Here is a 20668-nt window from a genome sequence, read left to right as displayed (position 1 = left end):
GAGGATATCAGAGAAGAGGATGTCAATGAAACAGATTTTGGATCGAGGTTGGATGAGTTGGGAAAGGTTGCTATCAAGAAGAAGCATTTGGGCACCCTTTCCTCTCCCAACGCTTTTATTGGATTTGCAAAGGAATATGAGAAGGACCACGAAAAGATACTACAAGCAACAAGTGGCGTGGCGAAGTCAGCGGAACTCAGGGCAAAGCACACACCCTGTCCTTCTATGGGAGAATTTAATGAAAGGCTACCTAAGTTCATTGCCTTAGCTAAGAAAATGAAAGAAAAGGGAATATTTATATTAGAAGATCATTTGATGTAAGCCCAAGTGGCAATTTCCCTTTCTTCTAGAATAGGACAAGTGTCTATTTTTGATTGGCCACCATTTTGGTTCCTTCTCATTAGTTGCCACTTTTTGCACTTTTTTCATTGGTCCATTGATGAGGTGGCAGCTTCTCATTGGCCGATGGGGTGGCAACCCTAATTAGGGTTTTGAGGATCCAATTTGGATTGTTGATCTTGTTTTGATCTCCACCGTCTGTTGTACTTCTGGCCCCTATATAAGGCCATTTGCTCTCATTTGTAAAGGGTTGGAGAAATTGTTGCGAAGATAATACCAAAATTGCTCTCTTTTTCATTGTTGCGATTTGTATGTTGATTAAGAACATTGGGTATTATTGCATGTTTTCTACTCCCACTTAGTTAGATTTCCTTTGAAGTTGTTAAAGTTAGTTTCATTTCAAGTTGCTAAATGGGAGTGAAGTAGATGGATAGTTGTATGGTAGCATTGGTAGATGTTTGATAGAGATCAATACTAGGCCACTAGCATCCTAGCAGTTGGTTGGGAAGCTTTGTGTGGTAAACTAGTTTATTATTCCTTCGAATCATTGCACCTATGGAAGTGAGGCCACTGGTCAGCTCTCATTAGGTTCGATCCCTGTCCATTTGCTAACCTTCCATTCATAGGAGTAGGAGCAGAACAGTGAATAGGTGGGTAGTTGAAGTTTAGAGAGAAAGAAGTTAGAGTAGGTCGAGTATTAGAATACATCCAATCACCTTCCACGACCATCACTTTCCCATCAACATCATCATCGGCAGACACACCCTCCATCATCACTACCATCAACATTATCTGCCACTCGCACATTTTACAAACCAAGCCACCATCACCTTCATTCCACCAAAGTCCAAGTCATCCTTGAATGAATAGCGTAAGGCCGCCTACGTGATTACCAGCAAATCACATCGATAAAACTGAGGGAGTATCCAACAGTGTAAGGAACATTGGAGTTATACTCATGTCCCATGAGCAATAACTTTTCAAGAGAGGAATTGTATGTTTGATACTCTGTATTGAATATCCAATTGCTAATATGTTATGTAAGTGATACAAACTCGCATCAACAAGGATGTGGATATGGCAAATATACTTTTACCCCAATTGAGGCCAATATTGTGGATGTATTTCCATGCTTTATAGGGAACTGAATGCCAGATGTACTTTATATCTTGTGTAGGGAATTGAATACCAATGGATAGGCTCAAGGTGCCTTGTATGATATCTCTTGAGTTTCATAATGTGGACGAGTTATTTAATAAAGCCTCTAAGGAACCTCACATATACTTTTGGATTATTATAATATGTTACTTGACTGTATGTTTATTTTTCAAGAACTTAAGTAAAATTTTAATTTCCAAGAACAGTTCAAATTACGATTGGGAATTTTAGGGTAAATCAAGTAATGTTGCAATAGGGGGCATTACTAATGGTATTGAATATTTGATCTTGCCATCTTGTAGGATAACAACGAATGTGTAAATGCATTCTAGCCAATAGGAAGGACATAAATACATGTTTTATCGTGTATGCTTGATGTGTGCATATATTTATGGGTATGCTTCATGTTTTATATGTATGCTTTGTGTTTGGTTCTGTTTTTGGTGGATGTAGAGTATGAGAATAACTTGAACGAACCAAAATTATATGAGTTTATTGCATTTGAGGTTGTCATGCTTCTAATCTTCATCTTGATAGATGTTAAGTTCTTTTTGAAAGCATATAAATATCTATGATATTGTGCATTATGTTGGGTCAATTTAATATTTTAAATTTTTAAGTGATGAGAAACGAAGGGTGAGAGTAAACTTCTCTTAGCATTACAAGTCTTGCAAATTTTCGATCATTGGTTGAGATATCTCACAATTGAATTGAAGACGAAGATATATGAGATAATATTAGAGTTGCACAACTTAAGCTAAATATCACAAAGAGATTTTAAGGATTAGTTTAGGGACCCTCAAATCGAAAGACTTGGATATAATTGACATTTTTTTAGGACACAATTTTGGGAAAGATGAATAATAATGTCTCTTTTTTTGAAATGGGTTTTAATAAACAATATTAAAATTGTAATATAAAAAGAATAAAAAGAAAATTTAAACTATAATTATTAGAAAACACATAAATAACTAATATAGTTGAGATTAATGAATGATGGAAAGGCATGAGATGAAAAGTTGTGACTCAGTTAAACATGAGATATAAAAGAGATAAGAAAACTTCATATGAAAAGTGAAGGAGAAAGAGGAGGAAAGGGAAGGTGCTGATCAAGAAAGAATTATTAGAGAAGAATTCAAGTGAGTCCTTCAAAAGGCAATAATTATGAAGGGTGGTGACTTTTTCAAAAGGTAGAAATAATAAAGGGTAGTGACTCTTTCAAAGGGGTTTTAGTAATGAAAGATTGTGAATCTCTTAAAGGCTAGGAATGATGAAGGGTTGCAACTCTTTTAAAGGGTTATAATTGTGAAAGATCATGACTCTTGCCAGGGTGTAGACATGATGAAGGGCTGTAATTTCTCCCTCACATTGGAAGATATAGAAGGGAGAAGTTTCATTTGAGGAAGATCCAAGGGAGATCAATTTAGGGAAATATTATATGATTCTGAAAGGAAACCATGAAAATTGGCTACTCAATTCTACTAAAAATGGTGTCCCTTTCACTAATAATGTACATAAATGAATTCATTTGTGTTAGGGTTTTAGGCGATTTTGTAACACTCCCAGGATCAAACAAAAGACCAAGATATCTTCCACAAGAGAATGCAAGACAATTGCATTAAGATGCATGAATGATATTATCAGTAATGGACATCATGAAAATGTACATAATAGGTCTGCTTATTTAGGCAGGACAATCATAAACAACGATAAGGATTAGATAAGTTATCAACCAAAGAAGGTGGAATCACATGTCCACCAAAAGGTGGATCATCCTGCAACGACCAGTTTTCCCGGGTCTTAATTAACAACTAACATACTCAATGAAATATAGTGATTACTTCATTTTCATAGGAAGACAGTTAAATCAGTTTCGTTCATATGAAAGAGATTGACAGTTAGAATCAGTTAAACAAAATTTCTTAACTAAAAACTTAAAACACCATCAATGAATTTACTATAAAAAGTAAAATCCACATACCATGGAATTTGAGTCAAGAAATCATTGTAGGATGCTTTTGCAACCACTCGGATTAGACAACAAATACCACTATAACAAAAACATATAACGACTATTATTCAATACCGCTATATCAAAATTAAATGACAAATACTATTAATTACCACTATATAAAATTAGGGCATCACAAATCACTGTATCAATTAGGGCATCGATTATCATTGGATCATTTAGGGTTTTAGATACCACTGTATCACTTAGGGCTTCAATTACCATTGGATCATTTAGAGCATCAGATATCATTGAACCAATTAGGACTTCGAGTACCACTGGATCATTTAGGGCATCAGATACCATTGTATCAATTAGGGCTTCGGATACCACGGAATCAATTAGGGCTTCAGATACCACTGTATCATTCTTTTCCTTCCGATTCCTTAATTGTGACAATAACATAAGCTTAGATGATATGTACGTATTTATTATTCATATAAATGAAAGACAATCCATAAATCTATCTCTCGCATCTAAGTGTAAAATAATTGTAACGATGAAATTACTTAGTTAATATTACCTTCTTGCATATACATCATAAAAAGTGATAATACCTGTTTTCCGACAAACGATTGAATGTATAACTTATCTTTGTCTGTTCTACTTCCGATAGCTTTGGGAGAGGTGAAACATTGTTAGTGGCTTTACCACCCAACCTCGGACCTTAACTTATTTCCTACACAATCTCTAACGAGAAAGGCCCTCCCTACCTGGAATTGGACTTGGAATATATGTCACCTACTGAGCATACTGGTATTTAATCACACCATTTGACTTGACAGTAGGAGGATACTATTAACAGGATCATGCATGAGCTATTAAATGATATTATTCTAGATTTAATGTATCATATCCGACTTTTATTTTCTAAGTCATTGCAGACTCCATCTCACCTCTTCACCCTTTCCATGGCTATATAGCCGGTGAATCCTAGGTGCTCGGATCTCTGAGCAATCGGCTCTGTTTGTTGATCCTCAACTAAATTATAAAATATATATATTTTCCAGCTTATCACAATCTGTGATTTGAAAAAGATATTCTTTAGAACTAGCAGAAATATCATTGATTCATTTTTCCAAATTGTATATTTAAATCATGATTTTATTGCATCTTCAATAACTCTTTCTTAAGAGGATTCTACCCGATAATTATAACTACAGGTTAGCTGTCATGGAAATCGGAAACCAGTAAGAAATGTTAATAAGTATACAGCTATGCTTGGAACGTGATTGATTATGTAGTTCCAGCTTTTACAACCTGTGATTTGAGAGATTATATTCTTTAATGATTGCAGAAATGATTGTGTAATTCTAATATCCCTTGGCATAATGATTTATGAAACCATACTATGGTTACTTGGCTATCACTTGCCATGAACAAGGCTAAATTAAAAAAAGTTCAATATGTAAAAATCAAACAAGATATCATCATGATAAATGCTGAAACTTGCTACTATGAAATTTGATGTTTTTAAGAAAAAAGGGATTTCAAATTGAAAATAATTGTGTTCGGCTATTTCACATAACCTGAACAAGTTGAAGGTATTGTCTTGTTAGCACCCAGCTATTTTGTCACACTTTACTTGCAATATCTAACTCGGTTTCCACCAAAAGTACTCACGAATCTCCAACGAAAAGTCTGAAAGGTACGAATTTGTGGGAAAGAAAATGTGGAATGATAACAGTAGAGAATTAGCACAAGAAAAAATATGAAATCGGGTGTTTGAATATGATATCCGCCTTCTCCTCTTTCCTCCCATTAAAAGGAACAAGGTAGTATGTGCCTAGCCGGCCGCTATGATTCAGCCTCACATAATCGTTCTTTAGGCACCAATAACCAAAGTTTATATGAATCACGTATTCTAAAAACAAGATAATAGAATAAAACTTGGATTGCTATGGCAGCAGTGATTTTCCAATTGAAGTTGCAGGTTATCGACTCAAGCAAGAGAGTTGGAAATAAAAGGGAGAGAGGGTCGGAATTGAGAGGAAGGCAATCGGTTGCCATGAAAATGTAAATCGGGTATGAGAGTTCTTTCCTTTTCTCCACCCGGCTCAGGATATAAAAAGGTCTAAGGAGACTCTTTGGCTTCTGAAACATAAAGAATATCTTGGCAATTAAAAACGCCAAGTGTTAAATCGATTAAAAGCAAGGAATATTAAAATGGAAGATTATAGTTCGAATATTATAATAATTCGAACGTTATTATATCTGGAACATTATTATTATAATATATACTTGCATATGTTCATGTAAGTATATCAATGGGGTGACATCATTATATTAAGTTAGTATAATATAATGGTGCCATTTCATTTTTATATTTATATATACATATATAAATATTTATTATAATAATAAGGTTAAAGATCATTAAAAATCCTTGAGGTATGTTTTATATTTAACTCTTAGTTTATGCTTCTCAAATTATCTATTTAAATAGTTCATGCGGGTCTCACAGATGTATCCTGTTTCAAGTCGTTAGGTCCTCAACCCATCTACCCAGTGATGGTGATGCTCTTGTGCCTAATTCTTTTCTGACAATGCTTCCAACCCTTCGACATGTTTCCTGCAAGGAAATTCTCCGCAGTTAAATCATATTATCGTAACAAGTTATAAATAATTATAACGGCTAGCTGCCTTTGCAATTCCATGAATTCGTGATAAATAATCACCTAGCATGTTATCTTCACTTGAAATTATAACGACTAACCATCTTACCATTTTGCAAGATTATAACGAATTAGACTGTCAACTAACTTCATGTGAACCTCAATGTCTATATTTTAAATTAGGTCAAAAATTGGGATGTAACACATCCCCTATTATGAAATGAAGATGCGCAACATGTAGAGGATGATAATATGATATGTGCACTAAAGGTGGATCTCACACATAAATTAGAATGTGATAACACCTATCGCTACCTAAAGTGGAATTTCTCCTACACCATGCACTAATATAAGTGCAAACTCCTAGGTGCCTTATGTAAACTAATACACAATGCATTGTCCTAAGTAAGCTTAAGTAAAGTGTAATCAAGAATATTTAATTACACCAACACCCCCTTTAGCACAATTTCAAGGAATACACTTATACTTAGAATGCAAGATGAGTCCTGACTACTAGGCCATGTTAGGTACCTATGTACAATATGCAAGTGTAATGCAAGAAATGCAATCTCTCACAAAGTGGAGAAAGGAAGAAAACCTCACTTTCCAAAAAGAGAGATGAAACAACAAGATGCATGGATGGATGACAAACTCTAGACCCCCCAAGTACTACATACATCATGTATATACCAGCAATAATCCTTGATGGGAAGGAAATAAGGAGACAACTAGTCCACCACCCCCTCCATAATGGATAACATCTTGCAATATTGTGAGTGTTTGAAGACAAAACATAGTCTAATGCCTACAAAAAGCATTTCTCCCCTTGGGAAGAAGATAGATCAAGTACAAATGCAAGATTGCTTCCGATTTTGGATAGGAATTAGGAAGTGAAATTTAAATGTAGTACAATGATTTTGTCTTTGAATTCTATCCATGTGTTGCCATGTCCTTGGATGATGAAAATGCCACGAAGCATTCAGGAACATGCTCATTCATAATAAAAAGTGACAAGCAAGGAGCCAATGAAAATTAATTTTGAACAAGCTCCAAAGACAAAGATGAAGTGACAAAATCATTGCCATAACTATCATCAAATATGAATGATGCATCTAAAAACTGAATGGGAGTCTCCAAGCTCAAAGAATCCATCACATAACCATGATCAACATGAACCAAGCAATGTGACATTTCAGGTGAAGGGAGGATATTCATGCATATCAATGTTCAAAGAATGTGAAGTATCTCCAATTGTGATGAAGTTATCATTAAAGAGAAGAGAATCCCCTCAAATGTCCCCCAAATCTGAAATGTGAGATTCCACAAACTAACCTGTAATGTTTGTTAAGCTGTCATCCCTAGGTAAAATACCTGGAAGACAAGTAGATGCCTCTTGTAATGACTCATTGGAATCACCAACAAGGGATGATTGTGTGATCTCAACTGAAAAACTAGGTACCTTTGGAGCATTTGCAATCTCCTCCAAAGGATCACAACCATGGATTATTTTCTTTGATGAATGAAGAGGCACATTGGAAAGAGGAGCATCAAGAGATAGTGAAGAATCATGATCTTCATATAGCTCTCGAATATAATTCCAACAAGCAAGAGGATCCTCAAAGTGGCAAATTGACTCTGCAAAAGTCATCAACGTTCTCAAATATGGTGTAGCTTGAAACATTTTCCAAATAACATAATACCCATCACAAAGGACTTCATTATATAAATAGGGCAATCGATTGTAAGAATTTCCCAATAGATGATACTAAGATAAGAGGGATTGAGCTCACTCCATTGCTTATAGTTCCCTTTCTCCAACATGTCTAAAAAATGATACACTTCTCAAATTAAATTGAGATCACAAATGCTTACATCCAAAAATTAGGCTATAACATATTTAGATTAATATGCAAAAGATCAAACTAAGGTCAATGCGTTACAATTGCAAAACTAAACCAAATGCTGGAAGGACTATTTCTGATCACTGTTGCTTTAGTCTGATAGCACCTTTGTAAAATACAAAAACAAATTATGCACTTTCAAAACAAACTGCATCAGAAAAGGTGTTTGTATGAGCCCAAACAAGACCTTGGAAGTTGTGGAAAATAGGATTTCCAATTGCAATTTTCAGAAATATTCAGGTATGAAGATGAGAAACCACTTGAACCATTGTGTAGAGCACGAAATTCTACCCCAAAACAAAAAACAATGCTTGAAAAAGGAGTCTGGATGACCGAATATTGCTGTTTGGAAATCACCTCCAATTGTTTTTGTTTGATTTGCCACTGCTGCATGTTGAAAATTCAAATGGTTCTAGATTTGGCCTCTTGTCTCTGATTTGGAAGAAACAAAAGTTGATTTAGGGATTTTTGGAGTAACTTAATATAATGCCAACTTGTGATTTTCATCAAGAAGCTCAAATATTGACCTGTAATAGAAAGATACAAAATACCAAACCCCAAATTGCATCAAAACTATCTCCAAATAGACTACACAATGGTGATGGCCAAATAACCTTATTCTACACCCACAATTGAATCAAAGCTATAATTTCTATTCTTTAGAAAGAGTCTTCACACTTTGAGAGCTCCAAATGAAAGGCCAAGATAACTTCCACAAGAGAATGGCAAGACAACTACATTAAGGTGCAAGAATGATATTATTGATAATGAGCATCATGAAAATGTACATAATAGGCCTGTTTATATAGGCAAGGCAATAAGAGACAATGATAAGGAGTAGATATGTTATCACCCATACAAGGGGCAATCACATGTCCACCAAAAGGTGTATCATCCGCCATTATGCAATGAAGATTGTGCAACATGTAGAGGATGATAATGTGATATGTACATTAAAGGTGAATCTATGGATAGGGGCCTTCCTTTTCCTTCTCGAATGCTTGGCTCGAGGGCTCATCAGGGGCCTTTGCACCACTGCCATTAATAAACCTGCAGCATATAAAGTGGAATGTGATAACAACTATCATCACCTAAAGTGGAATTTGTCCTATGCCATGTACAAATCTATGTGCAGACACTAGGTGTCTCATATGAAAACTACTATGCACTGCATTATCCTAAGTAAGCTTAAAGGGGCAATTTGGAATATTTAGTTAGACCAACAATTTGAAATGGGAGGCAGGAAAGAATTACAATGATAAGCATTCAAAAGAGCCTTCAAATTCAGATTTGGTAGCCTAGATATCTTTCTAAGAAGTGTGGTCCAAGATAAAATCCAGTATGTCTTGGCTGAGTCATTATTAAGAAATACTATATTGCTGCTGTTACATATTCGTATCACACTTGTTATTATTCTGCATGTGCATAATAGTGTAGACAAAGTGATTTCTTAGAGACCATCCAATCCATCATTCCATTATTCCTTGTGTGGCTATATATATATATATATATATAGCCAAGTGATCCATTCAAGTTCAATAGGAGGCCCAATGACAAAAATATTTTCACACCCCTTAGGAGGCCATTATGGCAGATATACTTAAGTGCCCAATTGAGGCCAATATGGCGGATGTGCTTCTGTTCCCCTTAGGAGGCCGAATATCCAATGTACTATCATGCCGGTAAATTAATGGATAGACTCAAGAGTCAAGACTGCTTGTATGATCTCCATGGGCTTCACAATGTGGATGAGTCATCAAATAGAGCCTCAAATGAATTTCACATTTACTATCTGATTTTCAATTTGATTATATGTTTATTTATCAAGAGGCTAAGTTAAATTTCAGTTTCCAAGAACAATCCAAACCCTAGTTGGAAATTTTAGGGTAAATTATGTAATGTCTAAATAGGGGACATTACATTTCAGCAGCCATTGTTAAGCTTTTTCTTTCCTTTGCATTGATGGCAGTTATTGACTTCATTTGTTTCTAGGGGTCCTGCATGTTTTAAGTCATTGATATTCTTTAGTGCATCAAATTGACCCTCCAGCCGTATTTAAAATTTAAACTGAAATGGTGCATTTCAAGGAAACCTTTTTGTTATTTGCAATTTGCAATTTAGTTTAGATAGTTTATTGACAATGTTATCGAGTTTGAAGCTTCTTTACTTGACATGAAACCAGGTTGCAAATGTGAAGGTTGTGTAATAGATTGCTTAGAGGGTGAACTGTTATAATAGCCCGATGTTTCATACGCCAGCCATTTTTGTTTTTGCAAGTATGAATTCACACCAAAATACCACTGCAAACTAGTAGTTGAATTCATAACACAAGTAAATAAGCTCAAAAGGAAAGGGAGAAGAGAGATATTTTAACAAAGAGTTTTCGTATCATTCCTATTACTGTAGTTTACTGTGGAAGGAAACTTTATTCCTGATGGCAATTGTCATGGTTATTTGGTCGTTATGAATCCCAAAATAATGAACATTGTTTCAGATTAGCATGGATATTGGGAATGTATAAAGAGTCCTATTATAGCATTGATGTGTATCTGGATAGGTTTCCTTATGTTTCTTGTACATGGTTGCAATTAGGTGCTCATTTGTCTGGGTAACTGTAAAGAGGCTCCTGAAGCTTTTCCTCAATTACAAATTTGTGAGGTTAACCACATTATTATTCTCTTCTATCTAATGATTGATATAAGTGATGTATAATAAAATACTTATACCAGTACACCTAAGTAATTTGAAATTCAGAGGTAAGTACATAAGTTTGAATAGCAAATAATTGGTTCAAATCTGACTGTAAATTATGGTTGCCCAGTATAGTAGAACACAATGATTGTTTAGAAATTCGATGTTTGAATTTTGAATTGCTTGGCAGTAATCTTGCTCTTTTAATATGTAAATGAGGGACGTAAGGCCCTCTTCTTTTCTATTAAACATTAAAAAAGAAGAAAGCTTAAATTTCAATAGCAGTTCATACTAACTCCATATACTGAGCATATCTTAGTGTAGTTCTTGTCTGGATTTACCCAATAATTTGCCCCAAAATCATAAATGCTATAAGTGATGAGATATAGTTAGAGGTGTATTTATCTTTCCCTTATAAAACATTTTTTTTAAACAAGGTAAAACCTTGACTTAAATCCTGCAACCAGAAACAATGATATATAATGTACATTCCAATCATTAGGGTTACATTGGCCCATTTAATTATTAGTAATTAATAAATAATGCATTGACTGCTATTAGGGACTGCTTGATAACATGCATCATTTTACATTAATATGTAATATTATGCCTTAAATTATAAATACCAATAATAGTTTGTGGATATGACTCCGTAGTAATTTTTAGCATGAACGTTTTGGATCACACTCTGTGATCCATCATCAAGATGAAAAGAGAATGCAAGAAATTTCAAATTTGAGATGTAAACATCAGACTAGAGTCAACTTCAGAGATAAGACAGGTAAGATCAATTTGTTTGTGATACAGTCCATGATTGTTTTATTTAGACCTCTTACTTCTTTCCTAACCCTAATGGAGGATGGGGATTTACTATCATAGGGTGTTTGAAGCTACCTACCTCCGCAAGTAGGCCCAAGGGTTTTGTGAATGTTCGTTACTACCACCATTTTGGAGTCACCTAATTTGGGATGGAATTACTCTGCCTCTCCCTACACAAACCAACCCACCCTTCTAAGGCAGTATATGTATATAATACCTATTAGATTATAGAATCCCTTATCCTTATCAGACCTTGAATTCTGTAAATCAGTATACATGCTTGCCAGCAATGTCTCGGAAGTGTCTCTAATATATTTTTAATCCATTCCTCAAATATAACATATTCTTTTCCTTTCACGAATGCCTGATATAATTAATCCAATTCTCCCTTCTTATCTTTTTTTTGTAATCAGTAATGAATATGTTAAATACTATGATTGTCCCCATGCTTCTTGAAGGATCAATGTGAATGACCTTTTATATCTTTGTTCATGATAGGAGTTGTCTCACATGAGATGTGTCTTATGTTTTGCACCACTTGAAGAAGATAATTGATAACATGTTAATCCGTTAGTTAACATCTCTTGCAGCTAACACTAACACCGATATTTGTAAGACAATGATTATTGTTGTTTCATAGTTGGTGATGATAGCTGGCCCTTATTGATGACTCCCCAAAATCGATTACCATGATGACTCACTCCCTTTACTTTTGCCAAGTCATCAACATCATAATAGTAACTCTTGACCTTATGCAACCTTCAAAACAGTGTATAATGGTCATAATATTGTTTAACTTTCTTCTCAGAATGCTCACTGTTCTTAATCCTTCTTGAAGCTGATATCTTTGGCATGCATCTTATTTCATCATGCACGACATTATGTAAGCGCTGTGGTAATACTATTTGCCGTACATTTGGTTTTATTCTCATATCGATAACCTCAACTGTGATCTTGCAACATTGATTTGGTTTTATAAAATTAGATGATAGCTTTCAAGAGCATTGTAGAACATGTATCTCTTCACACCACTAACCTTTATAATCTTTAGTCATTGTTTTGTAGAATTAAACTTTCAATACTTGCATTGGTTCTTCTTAGAAGGCATGATATCTCTGACCTAATTAATTTTAGTCGCTGTTTGACTAATTTCAATTTCTGTCATTCTTCTATTTGAATAATTAGTATGTCTTGGTCAAGATATGTACTCTTTTAATGTCACTGCTTGTGCTTTCATATCTAATTGTTATCGATTGGATATGTTTGATTAAAGTGCTAACTGCTGCTTTATATTTGTAATCAATATTACTTCTGCCGTCTTCCTTGCTTCTTTATCAAAGCTTTCATTGATTGCTTTATCACCACATATTCCATTGTGGATGCTGAATGTGTCTTCCCCATTCATGTTGTGTAGCTATGTTAGAGCATAAGTCATATAAGCTACATCTCTCTCTCTCTATATCCAATTTGGAAATCTATCCACTACAGCCTGGATACATGTCAAATATTGTACCCATGTGTTGCTAAAAAAAACTTGATTTTTCAATGGTGCCATATACCATAGATAGACTATTGTCAGAGTACTCTTCGTGTTGCAAAAACTGGCCGAGTTTTCTAGCCTAGCGAGTTTTTATGACTTTTACTGTTGCCAAAAACTCTGCAAGTTTTTGGCAACAACTTGTCGATTACTTGCTGAGTTTTTGTTAAAAATGTGGTCGTAGTTTTATAACAGAAGTTAAAGGCAAAAAATGGCCCAAATCAGTTTCATTTCTCATTTCTTCACTTTTATTTTGCTGAGAGGGGAAAAGTCTTCCAAACACTCGAAAACTGATTTCGATTGATTTGAAGTGAAGCACATTTGCAATGGGTTTGGAGCGGAGTTTTTGAAGAGGATGACATCAATGATTTGAAGAGGTAGGCTATGGAGGAAGGTGTGGATTTGGTTTCACACTGGATGACATTGAGTTGAATGAGTAGTCACTTTTAGTGCCAGGAGAAGCTTAAGGCAGAGCTATATCTTGGATTGAGGACAAGCCACAAACTGAGATACCGAGCAAGAATGCAATTATGGTCAGTGCAAACTTCTAAGATTTGACCGTCTAGTTCTGCCTCTCCCTTAGTTTTTATTAGAAGTGAGAAGAGGAAGATGTAGTTGAATGATGTGTTTACTTTGAGTTTTACATAAATTACTTACTATTTTGCTTCCAGCCATCACTATTCCTTAGGAGAATGCGATTTTGTACCCACTTTGTATTTAAATATATCTAGACTAAGCTTGTTTGGTTTGTGTTCTCATTTATTAAATCATTGGATGTATCTTCTCATTTAAATTTTGCAAAAAAATGCATTTCTAATTAAATTAAAGCAATTTTTTAAGTTGCGAGTTTTTGCTGAAAACTGGCCGAGTTTTCCCGGAATTTGTTTTTCCGACCTTGGCGAGTTTTTGGCTTTGGCAAGTTTTCCAACTATGCCATATACTATTTGATTTGATGGTTTTTTAAAAATTGATGTTAATCTTCCAAAATTTTACTTCATTACTGAATTTATAAAAAAGAGAATTGGTATAAAGAAAACCTACACCAAATGTGAAATCCAGATGAAATGTGTTTCTATTTTACTGACCCTTTTTTTGGGGCTGTTTTCAAATGTGACTACTATTTTTGCATATTGTGAAGTGTTAAATTATTTTATAATTACCTATGTGGCATTTATGTGTCTATATTGCTTTTGAAGTAACGAAAATCTCCTCTAATAACTTAGAAAATTGTGTTAAATATACATGTATGTGTTTTTTATTGATGTTGTATCCAGCCGTATCCATATTGTGGGCATTAAAGAAAATGGCCATATTTGTATCCGATACAGTATCTGTATCCCATATTTGGCAGGGATAAGTACTTAATGAAGATATCTTTTCAAGTCTTAGTCAACTTTATAAACTGAGGCACTGTTTTCCTTCCATGTAAGGAGTCAATCCAGACCATATTGCAGTCCTCAAGAAGTCATCATGTATAGGTTATGCTTATCATTGATCCTTACCAAACAATTGCTGTTTGTATTCTCAGCATTCCTAAATAAAATTATATTATAGCTTTATTTATTCATTTATTTCTATATTTTAATTTTATTGTTATTAAATCCGCATTCAGAAATGTGAATTTAAATTATTAATAACAAAATGTTACATGATTGAATTCTCATTACAGAAAGGGGACATTACAAATAAACTATATTTATATTATTGCCTAGCATTCAAACACATTAGGGCTTGGAGAAGGAAGCATGATAGGTCCATCAGAAACCATCCCTGCACTAAACCTAAGAGCAGACATTCACCCTCTTGGCCCCAGTGGCAGACACACTGGACATTCGCTTGGTGTGGTCTACTAAGTGGGGTGCTTGTATCTTCTTTTCCTATTGATGCATCCTCCCTTTAAGTCAATAGTCAATTATAGTAGAGTTGGGAGAGGAGATCACAATAGGGAGCCTTGTAATCTACCTATCTAACCCCAAGAGCAGCCATGTAGATATCGTTCTTACATTTGCTCCTCTTCTTTAGGCCTCCTCACCTTCCCTATATGATTGCTTTATTTCCACAAATTTGTATTTTACATTTGACACACACACAAATCCAGACACACACGTGAGATTCAATCATAATTACGAACTTCTAATGTATAAGCCAAACACATTTTAATTATTCAGCATATATTTAAGGGAATTATCATAATTATGAACTTTAAGTGCACAGGCCAAACGTTTACCAATATTGTAGCTGTTAATGCTATTAATTGTTTGATATAATAAATCTCAACCAGCTTCTTCTATTGATTGCTGTATCTATCAGAATCTCTCTTGCTGTTCTTTAATGGCTCTTTTCCCATACTGGCTTTATATCTCATCATTCTCGTCAAGATGCGCACCTTTGGGGGAATGGTCATCCTTTCATTAGGGGTCGAGTCTCCTCATTGATGTCCCTTGTCAATTGCTAGTGATCATGTTTGATTTTCTGATAATTGCACCTCTTAACTAAACACTTAGTAGCCTTCTTAAATTAAGATTGTTGCATTGTTTGTATTCTAATGGCTGTTTATCATCAATCCCGTTACTGTCTAGTGTTCACTATCAACCAAACCACTGTCTATCAATAATGTTGTCTGATTGCTCTTCTGGAAAAACTGTCTTGCCTCAAGAGTTCATGATTTTTCCTAAGGTATGGATAGATCTTTCGTGGTGGGGGCATGACGCTTAGGCTAAAGGGGTTGCGGAAAATCAGATTTAAATTTTATCCTAAAATTATCTATTCCAATAAGAAAACCATGTCTTGAAAAAAAACTACAACATGATATTTTCTTCACCCCACTTCCTGACCAAGACGGCCATAAAATGATCACACTGAAATATATGCCTTCACACCAGCTCAGAGATTTTGATTTTAGATTCTTATATTACCCTTCTTGAGGCTTTAGAATTGACTAATAGTAATATCTCTTCATGATCTATGGTATAATTGACAGGAAAATCTGCTTCCCTCACTCACATCTTTGAAATAATTACAAGCAATGAAGGAATTTAAACTTTTTCAGAAGAGGCCACACTAACCCAAAAATTATTATTTACCTTCCAGTTTACAAAGCCGTGGTTTCTGATGGTGCTAAATGTCACTATTGAGTTCCCTTTTAAAGTAAGATTAAACCATATTGATTGCCCTGTGAAGCCCAAGAAAAAGTCAATGCACCTCTGCTTCTTTATTTGGCAATTTGCTCCCTTCAGTTTCCTCATGGCTGGAACAATTAGATTACTTGAGAAATCTCTAAAAAAGCATGCTCTAGAAGTGCCATCAATGTTGAGGAATCAGTAACCCAATTTCTGTAATGCCAATTATTTTTTAATTTTAGAATCAGAATGATACCAGAAAGAAAGGAACATTGCATTACAGTGTTACATAACAAACCCTAGAGCTGTACTTTATTGATAATATCTGTTGGAGTATGTCAATGGACAAATAGTAATAAAAAAACCTGTTGGATTACATCAATATAGTAATATGGAACCAATAATAAGCCTGTTTGATTTGTATCAATATAGTAATATGAAACCAATTAGAGCTCAGCCATCTGGTGGAAGATATTTCTGAAATTTGAACTGATGGTACTGAGTACTTCTGCTCTAGATGCCCCAAAAACTAGTGTACCAAAAGAAGAGAATTTTTCAGCTTGACACAACTCTGGATGAGATTGCTAACAAGAATCCAAATGGGTTTTATCCTCTGGTGTCTGGATGAGATCAGTAGATGAGTTCTGTCTGATGTAACTATCTCGTCTCAAAAATGTGGAATAAGCATAGAATAATCCTGTCAATGTTGGTTGGCTTTTATTTACTCATTGGCTAGTTTCAAAAAACCTAGCGTGCATCCTTAATGTGTAATATAAAAAACTTTTTAATTTGATATGACATAAGTCACTTAATAAAAGTCCCCCATAGCATGGCATCAGTGTAATAACTTTGACTTCTTATAAGAATATCAACCGTGCTTGAGAAGTACTTGCCAGAAAGACTTGATATAAAGCATTATAAACAACTGACAACTGTATCCAATGACAGGGTGCATGACATAGTTTTGTCGATCTAGTCCTTAAGAAATCCCTAGAAATATGAGTAAGTTTTCCCAAGGGCACGAATAGGGCATGAAAAATGTTGAGGAATCAGTTCTCCTCAGGATGAACTCCACACAAGGAGACTAATGGTTCAACACTCATTAAAATACCCTCTAGGACTTAGTAAATGCCAGTGTTACCCCGGCGCGGGGGTGCGGTGGTGCGGGGGGATGTTGGGTTGAGTTTCGGGTGCAGGAAAAAAAAGGGCCTCAATTTGGGGATGGTGGGGGTGCAGGGGGGGGTGGTTGCATTGTGTGTGTGTGTGTGTGTGTTATATATATATATATATGACTGAAAATGCTAATTATGAAATGATACTTCAATATATTATATAACATACCAAATATAGTTGAATAGAAAAAATTGAAATGCTTTTCACAAACCATAAGTTCAAACTTGAAAGTTGAAACTTCATAACCATTACCAATGACCATTTAACAAATTAACTTAGTTCAAGAGGCAAGATTCAAAATTCATTGTTCAAATATAAATATAATATATGATATATCATAAAGATGCTCACGATGACAATGAGCCGAGTAGCATGAAACAGTGAAATGAAATAATGTATCGTAGCCATATCAAAGTGAGTACAATCAACAAAATGACAAAATGTCAATAATGAGAATGAAATCATCCCAAGTGCTCTTTAAGTATGCATAAAAACAAATAAAAAAAGAAAAGAAAAAGTTCTTATTTTTAAAACTTTTTGGGCCATTCAGCCGGCCGCACCCCACGAGCACCCTAGGAGCACCCCGCAAGCACCTTGGGAGCACCCCCGCACCTGAGCACCCGCGAACCACCCGTTCGCTCGACCAGTGTGGCCGAGGTGTGGTGGCGCATTTTCGGCCAGCGGGGGTACTCGGGTGCATGACGCACCCACACTGGGTGCTTCAGGTTTTTGACCTGGGTGTGCGCACCCGGGTTACACTTAAATGCCCCTAAGTAATAGGAAGTACTCCAAAACTCCTAAGAATACAAGGGACAAAAGAATAAAACCAATCCTCACCAATATATACTTCTCTAGCAATCATCCTTTGCTCATTGAGAAGCACACGGGTCTCATGCATTGGCTTAGTGAAATGGGTCATTACAATTTTACTTCACACTGATTGTACAACATTAATAGTTTATACAGGATTTGGATGTTCAAATCTAACTGAAACACTCATTCTATTTCTATCCTAATTGTGGTTAACTGTGTAATGTCAGTTTGCATAATAATTGCTGTCTTACAATAGCTGGGTGAGCTATTTTAAATAGAGGAATACCACCTCGTGTGCAAGCCATCAGACTGACTTTACTTTAAACAGCCTAGTCTGATAGGAAACCAGAGGATTTTTTTTCCCTCTAATGTATGTTTTTTCTTCATGTTTGAAGATTTTTTTCACAAAACTCAATTTAGTTATTAATCTATATCAAGTGCCTAATACACAATGTGATTGTACAGGTGGTGCCCTTCTGCTGGAAGTACAATGCTCAGCGGCTCCAGGAACTTTTTGATGCAGAGGGTTGCCAGGCTAAGTTGCGTATGGATGGTGAAAAGCCTTATGTGACAGATAATTCAAATTATATTGTAGATTTGTATTTTGAGAACCCAATTAAGGATGCCAGAGCTGCCAGCCGTGCAATTTTAGGATTTGAGGGTGTTGTGGAGCACGGTCTTTTTCTCGACATGGCTACAGCTGTCATAATTGCTGGATCTGATGGTGTCTCAGTCAAATCAAAGTGACAGAGAAACAGAAGGTATTTTACCAGCTTCTAACTTCACAGGCAATTGATGCATCTCTATTGTCAATCACAATAACAGATGCAATGCTGGTTGATGGCAGATTATCGAGATTTAAGTTGTCTTCTTAAAAAGCTTCTATGATGTAATTTCCTTTGTTGCCAGGTTTGGTGTTTTCATGGAGCCTAGATTGAATTGGGCACCGAGTTTACATCACTACCAATGTAGATTTTTTAAAGTGGATTCTAAATGAAACTTGTTTGTTTGAGTGTATCAATCCTCAATATAACCATATCTGAAGAAATAATGCTCCACAACAACTATGAATCTGATTTCTGGAGTGTAAAGGTATTTACATTTTGAGTCAATGCTTGGATCTATTGTTTAAGGTTGATTTATTGTCTTTTTCTGAAGACCTATATATTTTTAATTGGACAAAAGAATAATATTACAAATAGCTACATTAAGCTCCAAGTAACACAATGAAATGGGCAAAACAGATCAGCCTGAACATAGATAAAAGAGCCGACAGAACAGACTAAACAAGAGTAGGAGAGAGCTAAGTGAATCCTAACCTAACAAACCAGAAGAGATACCACTAAGGAAAGTTCTGCCAACAGTCTTGAAGCAGAATCAAATCACAGATGATATTTGCACAAAAGTTCTGCCTATGCAAACATTTAAGCTCTTAAGCATCACTTTTAAAAAAAAGATTACAATGAGCTTAAATAATAGAGTAGAAGGAATAGCTCATAAGAGGCTTTAAGAGCAAAACAAAAAGTTGAGACAGTTGTTCATGATACAATCCACAAAAGGACCAGAAGCAACATCGGATCTTCTCCCCTGCATAATCAATCATATTCTCTAGATGGTGACTCTCTTCCTCCACATTAACAACACTATTTCCACCAAGCTCAGCAATATAAATTCTCTTCAGATTTTAATTCCAGTAATTATGTTGAAACTGCTTGATTTGAACTTGAATATTGCATAATTAACTTCATTTGGAGGTTTAGATGCCTGGCTCTTTGTATTGGATCCTCTTTCCCCCCTCAAGTTGAACTTCAGAAGCTTGTCCCTTGATATAATTCGACTTCGGCTGAGGAGAGTTCTGTAGAATGTTAAACATGAAGGGACAAGCTCGAACAAACCATTTGAAGTTCAACTTGTAAGGGGAAAAGGGAAAAGTGAGCCAGTAAAAACAGCCATGTTAGCCATTGCATCGTAAGATTGACCTGTTAACGCCAGATACAACCACACAACATATAGAATAAGAGCTCTGTTGAGCTGGAGTCGCTGCCTTCCGTAAGTAGATAATCAGAATTTTCTTCACAAAATGGAAGATTTTGTTTAAAAAAACTGAACTAAGGAAATGAAAAAGAATAGAATAATTGATTTTCATTCTGTTAGTATTTAAGGATTAGTTATTCTAATGAAATTTTTAGATTTTTAGACACACTAATATAGAAAAAAAGTATACATTAACTTAATAAACGAAGGAAAATAATATGATTATATTATAAGATAATTTGATTTGATTGTAAACTTATGTGTTTTTAAAAATTATAATGTAACGAATAATGAATAGATTTTAAATTTCAAATATATTTAAAAAAAATTTAAATGTATCATTTGTAATTTAAAAGTTGAGTTTTGCAAAGTTTATAAAATAGTAAATGTAAAAATCAAAACAATACATGAACATGAAAACTGGCATTGACGATAATAAAATATTTAACTTATATATT

The 20668-nt window shown here is 34.9% G+C and overlaps 1 protein-coding gene across 1 annotated transcript in view; it reads left to right on the top strand.

Moving 5' to 3' along the window:
- Nucleotides 1-19288, top strand: part of EMB3119 (Ribose 5-phosphate isomerase, type A protein) — a 60234-nt gene extending 40946 nt beyond the window's left edge. Inside the window, exon 2 of the mRNA XM_089817962.1 lies at nt 18642-19288. Coding sequence (XP_089674088.1) covers nt 18642-18923 — 282 coding nt within the window. The 3' untranslated portion in view covers nt 18924-19288. The remainder of the gene's footprint in view (nt 1-18641) is intronic.
- The last annotated feature ends 1380 nt before the right edge of the window (nt 19289-20668 follow it).

The sequence above is a fragment of the Cupressus sempervirens genome, chromosome 3 (assembly GCF_028749045.1).
Source record: "Cupressus sempervirens isolate cs-2001-9-10 chromosome 3, ASM2874904v1, whole genome shotgun sequence".
Classification (NCBI taxonomy): domain Eukaryota; kingdom Viridiplantae; phylum Streptophyta; class Pinopsida; order Cupressales; family Cupressaceae; genus Cupressus; species Cupressus sempervirens.
Note: the sequence above shows the minus strand (reverse complement) of the source record. Positions and strands in the feature narration are given on the sequence as shown.